This window comes from Doryrhamphus excisus, linkage group LG8 (genome assembly GCF_037039965.1).
Source record: "Doryrhamphus excisus strain RoL-2023G ecotype Guam linkage group LG8, RoL_Dexc_Guam_v1.1, whole genome shotgun sequence".
Lineage (NCBI taxonomy): Eukaryota > Metazoa > Chordata > Actinopteri > Syngnathiformes > Syngnathidae > Doryrhamphus > Doryrhamphus excisus.
In genome coordinates, this window is record NC_136364.1 from 22,382,439 (window position 1) to 22,392,733 (window position 10,295).

Below are 10,295 nucleotides of genomic sequence, written 5' to 3' on the forward strand. Positions count from 1 at the left end.
ATTCTAACTTTTACAAATTGATTTTACACTAAAATATTTAGATCACAATTGTATTTTTAATGCAATCCAAATTTGGCCTTTATTAAGGCTCTCTTCTGATTGACACATTAAGAGTATTTAAGAATGTAGTGCATACCACCATATCATAATGAGGTGTTTCATGTTTTTTAATTTATTATTATTAGTATTATTATACATATTATTTTTTAAATAAAATAATAAAAAACAAATAAATAAAATATATTATTTTATTTTAATTAAATATAAACAAACAGGGAAATAAATAAATAAATAAATAAATAAATAAATAAATAAATAAATAAATAAATAAATAAATAAATAAATAAATAAATAAATACATTTAGGGATACCGGATAATTATTGGGACCAATAATTATTGTTAATTATTGGTAAAAAAAATTATATTTAAAACATGCTGTATACAACACGTGTGTACATTCCACCACATGTCATGTTACACATATTGGTATCGGCTGATATTGGTATCAGAAATTGAGAGTTGAACAATATCGCCATATCGGATTTTGGCAAAAAAGCCAATATTGGACATCTGTAATTATTATATATTCTATATTTTCATATATCCATGATGTGCATCTCAATATATATACATCCTGTTATTCATCGGTCTCGGGAGGGTCCAATTATTGACATGTGTCACTCATGGGAAAACATCAAAGCAGAAAACGGTGCATCCAACGCGGAAGGACGGTGGTCCGAATCTCTCATCATCAAGATCAATGCAACTCTGGACAGAAATTAATAATGCTTGTGGAAATATTTAAAAAGACAAAATGCCAGTAACTCATTTATATTTAGCGTCCTCCTTACCTGATATTTAATTTTTACCGTTTTTTTATGCGATTTTGTGTGTTTAAGAAGTTTTTTTCTCCACCTTTGCAGCGAAAACAGCCAAACATGAAGTGAAGCTCGGCAAGGTCTTGTACAGCCACTGCAGTACTTACTCCATCCTGACTTTCATCGGAGAAGGCTACTTCGGAAAAGTGGCAATGTGCAAAAATGTATACACGCTGGAGACGGTAGCCATCAAGATCCTCAAGCACGATGCTCACATCAAACAGGACCACGAGAGAGAACTGTTCATGCTCAAGCAGATTAGCGTCTTGGACCCCGATAAGACCAACGTGGTCAGGTTCTATGAGCATTTTGAGCACGAAGGAAACATCTGTCTGGTGTTTGAGATCTTGGACTGCAACCTCATCCATCTGGTGGAAGAACGACAGCGTCAGCCGCTGTCTCTGGCTGAAATCCGTGTCATCGCACATCAGCTGCTGGTGGCCTTGGACTCCTTGAAGGTCATCGGCGTTGTGCATACCGACATCAAACCCGACAATATAATGCTCGTTAACAGGCAAGAACAGCCGCTGAGGGTGAAACTCATCGATTTTGGCAACGCCATCCTCGCATCCAAAATCAAGAAAGGGTTAGATATCCAGCCTGTGGGCTACAGAGCCCCAGAAATCACACTGGGTCTCCCCTACAACGAGAACATCGATGTCTGGAGTGTCGGCTGCATCCTGGCTTTCCTGCTCCTGCCCGGGAACCTCTTTTGTATCAACTGCGAATACCAAATGATGAAGCGCATTATTAGTCTTCTGGGTCAGCCTGATGATCACGTGTTGCAGACGGGAAAATACACCGAGAACTACTTCACCGAGGATGAAGATGTCGGTTACTTTCATTATAGATTCATGACACCGGAGGAGTACGAAGCAGCCAACAATGAGAAACCGAAAGAACCCAGCGGTTGCAGACCCTGCGCCAAACCCTTGGAAGAACTTCTTCTGCCCCCCGTGGAGGGAGAGGTCGCCCAGGGTGAGCTGGAGGAAAGGAAGGCGTTCATGGAGCTCCTGAAATGCATGCTGCATGTGGACGGGCTTCAGAGGATCTCTGCCACGGAAGCTTTGCGGCATCCCTTCACCACGATGACACATCTGGCGAACGGCGCCAGCAGGAGTCTGCTGACGCACAAACGCATGGCGCTGTTTGATGACGAGCAGCTCATTCCCGCCAATCAAAAGGCGGCCAATGGAACCAGCAAGAGCATCTTGAGGAGGATTCGCAGATTCTTCCGCCGAATGACGTCTTCGTTCTATCGCAGACGCATGCTGATGGACTGATTACGACGCAGACGAGGGGAGGTTCATTGATGGACCAATTAGCAAACAGGATGCTAATCAGTACGCTATACTTCCCATGTCAGGACATTTCAAAAAAAAGATGGCCGCTACAAATAAGACAGCCAATCCAACATGAACACGTCGCTCGCCCGTGTGCATAGTTTGCTACGCGTTGGCGTCGACTTTCGCCAAACGTAGTCGTTTGTTGCCTACTGTGTTTGGCGTCCATAAATGATCATTTATTGTCAATATGATCCATCCATTTTCTGTATACGTCTTGTCCTCATTAGGATTGCAGGGGGTATGCTAGTGTCTTATCGTCTAAATTATATATATTATATATAAATTAAATATATTATGGATTATAATATATTATAATGTGGGTGGGAATGGTTGTTTGTTTATATGTGCCCTGTGATTGGCTGGCCACCAGTCCAGGGTGGACCCCGCCTCTCACCTGAAGACAGCTGGGATAGGCTCCAGCACCCCTGCGACCCTTGTGAGGAAAAGCGGTAGAAAATGAATTAATGAATTATAATATATTATATATATATATATTATAATATATATATAATATTATTATATTATATAATAATATACATATAATAATAATATATATATTATATATACATATTTAATTTTTTACATATTTTTTAAATTTGTGATATATATTATTTTTGTATTAAATTAATAAAATAATTTTACACATCACTTTTGTATCCATAGCATCAACTATGCAAGTGATTACATTTACATTATAGTAAATTTATTTTTTCTTTATTTTTAACCAAATGTTATATATTTTATTAAAGAGACAATAATAAATATTTTTTTCATATTTGACTTCCTCGTGTTCTGCATTGTCGTTTGTGACAACGTTAGCGAGTTAGCCTGCCCCAGTAGCCTCCTGCAGTCATGCCAAGATGGCGCCCCAGCAGGCAGGATTTATGCCCACCGGATCAACCAGTCGACATCTCAGCTTTCAGACCCTGCGACTCTTCATCGCCTTCATAAAACTTCTATAAAGGACATAAGCATAAAGATGCATATGAAAGAATGTGTTCCTATGAAATAGACAATGATAACTAAACCGTGTATAATATAAGCTTTCAATGGGTTCAAGCCGGATATCCACTATGTAAGAAAACATGATAAACTTGATCATTTTTATTCATAGCTGTATGAGATGATCAGTCTCAATGCTGTGCAAGGGAAGTATGCCTCATTATGCTTCATTATATTTTCCATTTATACAAATTTGACATAATATATTTATGGCTACTCATTCAAATCAAACTGCCATGCAGTTGTTGTGAAACAGCTCCCCCACTGGTTGGTTTGAGAACTGTTGCAAGAACTCTCCCAGCTCATCCAGGGAGAGTTTTTCCACCCAGTTGTCCTCCGTGTTCCTGGCTGCGGCGGCGCCCCCCTGAACGGGCTCGTCATTGTTGTCCAAACAGCAGTAAGCATTCCACAGGTAGTCCGGGATGTTGACACGCTTCACGTTGTTCTTGACGATCCAATTATCCGCAGAGGGAACAGCTCCGACCAGAACGTAGGCCTTGGAGCACTTGTTCCGGAAAAGCTCCGTGAGCTGAGACTCATGGATTCTCCATGCATTCTGGTTCAGTTTGGGGTTCTGAGGCACCACATTGGTGAGGGTGAAAGTGGCGTTCCGACCGGGAACTGACAAGAAAGCGGAGAGAAGCGAGACTTAAAGGGATAGTTTGGATTTTTTTCACATGGAATTGTATGACATCCCCGTCAGCGATGTAGTCCATCAAAGGTGACTTGCTCCCATGAGCCCAGTTCTGCTTGGACTTTGGTGATGAGAAACGTACTTCCGGTTAGTTTGGGGGTTCCTCAAGCAAGGAGTTGACAATATGTGTTCAAAAACAGGACACAATGCCTCCTCAGATAAATCACTTGGCAGCCTCGTGGCGGCCATCTTGTTGTCAAATGAGTTCCACAGCGGCAGGGCCAGCCCGAGCCTCCACGGGACCCTAAGATATAATGAGTATTTTTGAGGAAGTATTTTAGTTATGCTCTTTTGAACGCATATTGTTTTTTGACGCCAAACTCAAGTCATTTAAGTATTAAATAACCCCAATAACTAACCACAACTATGTTTGTCATCACCGAAATCTGGAATTGAACCCTCGTCTTCGAGCTGTGAGGTCTGCGTGCTAACCACTTGACCTCCGTGCAGCCCTGCTGCTCGCAAAAAAACAACATAAAAATGCAAAAACTGTGCATATGTATGTATATTATATATATATAAAAAAGACCCATATTTCCATAATTGATTGTTATTTACATAAAATTAAATTGTTTTTGGTTGGGGCACCCCTGGTCTATATATGATATTTGTGCATATTGTGAAGGGGTTATGCTTTTAAAAATATATCTACTTTTACAGGTGTACTTTGTATACAAAGAAAGTAACTGTATCTTTGTTTATTTTATTTCAATTATTGCATTGTCACTATCGCTTGGATCATAATGAATTCAATATGAAAGAGAATGTTGTGTATTAAAAAAGATATATATATGTAAATACCTGGATGGTGTCCATTAGGGTTAAGGTGACCTCGGTCAAAGCCAGAGTGTGTGTAGTCCTCATTAAGAGCTTGCTTCTCCCCCAGGTAGACCTCAGGATGGTCTTTCCCCAGCCAGTACCCATCCTTCATCTCAGCTTGCCAAGATGGATTTACCAGCTATATTAAAATCATAAAGTGTGAATTTTGGAACTATTCAACAGTAATTTTATTTTTTTTTATTGGCTGAATTTTGTACGGAATATGAATTGAGTTTGGTACCAACCTGAGGTTCCACAAACCACCTTCTCTCCCGACCGCCTCCATTGCTGGGCTGGAAAATGTACGCAGAGTAAAGTGCAATACGATGCTTGGTGTCATACAGCGTGGCGAAGTGATACCTGTTGGTGCAAATACTCCTTAACATCGTACACGCTTGTCACTGACGTATCCAGTATAATCACATTTCATTGGTTGAACAAAAGTATCGAGACCTCCGGCCACACAGATATTAATATATAATATAAATCCCAGACATGGAAAATTGATGGAGTGACAGCTCATTTCACCTGTTGGCAAAGCGCTGGCAGAGGCGTGCAGTTCCAGGTAGGGAAGCCTGGTATTTTGGTACTTTACTTTTGTAGAAGTACTTCATGCATTCTGGCGCATCCTGGGATAAAAAAAACAACAACAATAGAATTACAGAATTATTATAGAATTATTATAGAATTATTACAGAATTATAATATAATATAATATAATATAATATAATATAATATAATATAATATAATATAATATAATATAATATAATATAATATAATATAATATAATATAATATAATATAATATAATATAATATAATATAATATAATATAATATAATATAATATAATATAATATAATATAATATAATATAATATAATATAATATAATATAATATAATATAATATAATATAATATAATATAATATAATATAATATAACATAACATAATATAACATAACATAACATAACATAACATAACATAACATAACATAACATAACATAACATAACATAACATAACATAACATAACATAACATAACATAACATAACATAACATAACATAACATAATATAATATAATATAATAATATAATAATATAATAATATAGTAATATAATAATATAATATAAAATTATAATATATATATATAATTATAGAATTAATTATAGAATTAATATAATTATAGAATTATTATAGAATTATAATATAGAATTATAATATATAATTGTAGAATTAATATAATTAAAGAATTATAGATTATATATAGAATTATAATATAATATGATAATAGAATATAAAATTATAATATATAATTATAGAATTAATTGTATAATTAATATAATAATAGAATTATTATAGAATTATAATATATAATATAATATATCATTGTAATATATAATTATAAATTAATTGTAGAATTAATATAAATATATAATTGTTTTAAGATTATAATATATAATATAATATAATAATAGAATATAAAATTATAATATATAATTATAATATATAATTATTGAATTAATTGTAGAATTAATATAATTATAGAATAGAATAGAATTATTATAGAATTATAATATATAATATAATATAACAATAGAATATAAAATTATAATATATAATTATAATATCTAATTATTGAATTAATTGTAGAATTAATATAATTATAGAATAGAATAGAATTATTATAGAATTATAATATACGTATAATATAATATAATAATATAATATATAATTATAGAATTAATATAATTGTAGAATTATTATTGTAGAATTATTATAGAATTATTGAAGAATTTTACGAAGCAAGTATTAAAAACACAAACCTGAAATTGTGCCACAAGGTCTGCATGAACAACAAACAGGAGCGACAGAAGAGTACACAGAGTCGCCAGCGTTGCCATTTTGGTAACAATTTATTGGTCTCGCCTGGCTGAAAATGAAAGATAGAGGTCGGGTTAAGGTCGGAGTTAGGGTTAGGATTAGGGTGGAGAAAATATCTTTCAAAAACATGAATACAAACGTCAGCCAAGAATACTGTAAATGTGTGTATTTTCACTTACCGAGTGTTACTCTCACCAGCTGCCACAGGTGAGCGAGTCTTATATATGACTTCACATCACCTTTCGCCCCCTTTCATTATCTCCAATTCAGTCAACACGTGACGATACAGTTTGTACATGTTTGTTTGACAGGAACCTGAATCAAATAATACAGCTGTTTTAAAGAAAGTACCGATACATATTCAAGTATTTTTTGAGGTTATGGTCACTATGGTTAAAATGACATGGACCAATACTAAACGTTTTAAGCTCTTGGTTATCTCTGGCTTCATATGCTATTTTCCCAAAGATCACGACACAGGTGGTGCGCTAACCTCCCTCAAAACCGTGCACTTTATTATCACTTCACTGGTAACAAGGTACACAAAAATAAAGTAGTTCATGAAGAACTAATGAATACTTACTGAGGAACTAAGGTACCCAAATTTTAAGTAGTTATTGAAGTGTCTGATATCACTATTACGACCTCTTCCTTATTTTTATATTAGTTAAAAAAGGCAAAAAAACATTCTTAGGAATGTTACATTTTCCAATTAATTTATTTTTCCGCACAAGCCTCACATGTTCACGTAATAATATGGTATATTAATCGTGAGCTATGAAAAAAAACTGTGTCATCTTAGAAACAGTATTAAAACCACACAGCAAGTTAAAATCATCACACAGCAACTTAACACTCAAAAGGTACCTAGGAAATACCAACATGAGTTTAACATGGTAAACAGCAGCTATGTTAACATCAGGAGGGCAAGCACCATTGATGGATGGCTCTGCAGTGCTGCCTCTGTCCACAAGAGGAGCCCAGAGTTTAGACCCCAGAGGGTGGCTGAAGTTATTTCAGCATTAATGAAAGTGTTGTTTAGATGCAATGTGTTATGGTACATGTTTGTATATTTCTGAGGTATTCTTTTGGTGTGTTGTGTGATGAATTTAGTGCTGTTCTCAGTCAGATTGTTACCTTGTTATACTGTTATATATAACAATATTCATACTGGTAATATGCTATTTCACGTATATGTCAAAGCTGAGATGCAGTTTTTTATTGAAATATACGACAATTGTTCCAGATCTCAAAGAGCTGTCGTGTCCTTTCATTGATGAGAAGGTTTGGAAAGCCCTGGTCTGCACACGCAAAACAAGAACATAGAAAATCCAAGGTTTGAAACAAGAATAAAAGCAATGAAAATGTTCCATTCTAACGATAACATCTCTTGCGGAGCGTCGATGAATGTCGATAAATGTCGACCCTGTCGTCACAATGAAAAACCCACGACTCCTTTTAATTTATGAAGTTGTTGACAGCCAATTGAAGTAAAAGTGCCGTGTGAAGGTTGAATGATGTTGATTGGAAATAAAGCCAAAGAGAACCACGGAGGCCAAACCAAACAAACAGAGAACGTTGGGGATTAGATAAAGTAAGCAAGGCTTTATTTAATCAGCCCTGAATTTTCCCATTACTCTGCTCCGTATTCATTTTTCATATTAACGACTCGGCATAAATCCGACTGCTCGACATTCAGCGACAGAACACGGAGTTGTTACTGTGTTTGTGCCGTGTAATTGTTTTATTATTAAGGACGCGGGATGAGTTGAATGTTTAATGATGGATGATGTTTTGATTGCTACTTTTTCCTCATATAAACGCCATAAACTACAAAGGGCAGACAGATGATAAAGTCTAATTATTTGGACTGATTCAACTTTATTGTCTGATACCGACGACATAAAGACAACCATTCGAAGATAAAAATCGGTGAAAGATGATATTTTCTAACAATATTTGTCATGATCCAATAGCTGCTAGTTTTAGATCAGGGGTCTCAAACACGCGGTCCGCGGGCCAAATGTGGCACGCAGGACACTAATTTGAGGCCCCCGCCTCGATATGAAAGTTTAATGTTAGTGCGGCCCGCGCAAGTTTGATATGGATGCTGTATGGTATCATGTACCCAGAAAAAATTATTACGTTTGATTCATGTTCATGTTAAAGGTTAAATAACTGTTAATAGTTATCCTCCCTATCCGTGTGGAAGTGGTAAGTTTTTGGCTATTTAAGTTGAAAGGAAATAACTTGAAGGCTACCGTTTAGGTCGCTAGCTCTCTAGTTTGCGAGTTAGCATGTGTCTCAAGACCCTGCAGTTGCGCAATATGTTGTAAATAAAAAGAGTATAAATGTGACTATAGTCGTGTTTTGTCATGTCTACAGGGCTCTAATAATGCTTTGTTCATTTTAATCTGAAAAAAATCATTTGTCTACCCACCAACTGTATGTGCTTTCTTAAGTTTTTATTATTTGTCGTTTTATTATTATTATTATATTTATTTATTACTGATTGATTGATTTTCTTTATTCTTGATTTATTTATTTTTCATCTTATTTTGTGCAGCAAAATAAAAATTAAGATATTTGAGAACAGTGGAATGTTTTATTAGAGCTTTTATTGTAGAAAATTGGAACCAAAGCAAAGTTTTTTAAATTTTTTTATTTTTCATAAATGAGTTTTTTTTTTTTTTTTGGAAAACCTGATGCGGCCCAGTCTCACCCAGACCTGAGCTCCAGTGGCCCCCAAGTAAATTGAGTTTGAGACCCCTATTTTAGATTGATGTTTGCATCACACACAACCAACTGATGTCAAATACACACTAGGGTTGATATTACTGCAGTCCGCCTCTAGGTTGCAGTATTGAATTGTTCTTTATCCCACACCCCAACTTGCTTATTTGTTACCTTTAAATTGCCATTGCAGATCATTGAAGTGGTCCCCTATCAGGAAAACACAAATTCATGATCCACTTTACTGATTATCAACACACATTTAGCAACGCTTTTGTCTCCATTGATCTGCCGAGGGCAGATAATCTTTACACACGATTATACAAGACTACGGATGGCTGGGAAATGGAAGGAGTTGGGAATAGTTTTAACGACAGCCCAGGAATGGAACGGACATCACAGCCTGGCCACTCAATCAATTAGCACTTATTCAAATATTGAATACAACTGATACGGTTTGTGGTTCTATAAATTCACTGACCAGGGGTGGTGGGGTGGGGCGGAGTCATTTATGCCCCATGGCTTGTTTTTATTGGCCCTCTCTATATTGGACACGTAGAATCAAAACCGAAAGGCCAATTCTTAGTCAACACATATGCATATTTACGCAAATGTTACTTATTTTTACCTAAATTAAGCATTTTTACACATAAAAATGAATAAAAATACAAATATTAAGGCACTAAATGAATGCATTCAAAGATGTTAACGGATTTGGAACTAATTAACTACAATAAATGAGGGATTACATCATTACAATATGATGTACATTTGCACAATTACACAGCATGCAACAACATAGCGAGCATAAAAGTGTATTCGAGTGTCAAATTGTATGTGGAGTACTACACATTTGTACACGTTGGTAGGTCTGCATTGATTTTTTAAATTTTTATTTCATTTGAACATGCATCAGATTCCAATTGAGTGCATCCCATAAT

At 35.3% G+C, this 10,295-nt stretch overlaps 1 protein-coding gene across 1 annotated transcript; it reads right to left on the reverse strand.

Annotated features, from left to right (window-relative positions):
* Positions 1-3,390: 3,390 nt before the first annotated feature.
* On the reverse strand, positions 3,391-6,665 carry LOC131134721 (endonuclease domain-containing 1 protein). Its single transcript, XM_058080285.2, has 5 exons — positions 6,564-6,665; positions 5,269-5,369; positions 4,986-5,100; positions 4,723-4,879; positions 3,391-3,848 (listed from the first exon to the last, which is right to left on the reverse strand). The coding sequence occupies exons 1-5, from the start codon at positions 6,639-6,641 to the stop codon at positions 3,454-3,456; spliced, it is 846 nt and encodes a 281-aa protein (XP_057936268.2). The 5' UTR covers positions 6,642-6,665; the 3' UTR covers positions 3,391-3,453.
* Between the last annotated feature and the right edge of the window lie 3,630 nt (positions 6,666-10,295).

What these genes read in the sequence shown, in the direction of transcription:
- LOC131134721 (XM_058080285.2), bottom strand. Translation starts at nt 6,641, where the DNA reads ATGGCAACGCTGGCGACTCTGTGTACTCTTCTGTCGCTCCTGTTTGTT. An exon ending in ACCTTGTGGCACAATTTCAG is followed by an intron (nt 5,370 to 6,563) that starts GTTTGTGTTTTT and finishes TTTTTATCCCAG; the next exon opens with GATGCGCCAGAATGCATGAA. An exon ending in CCCTAATGGACACCATCCAG is followed by an intron (nt 3,849 to 4,722) that starts GTATTTACATAT and finishes CTTTCTTGTCAG; the next exon opens with TTCCCGGTCGGAACGCCACT.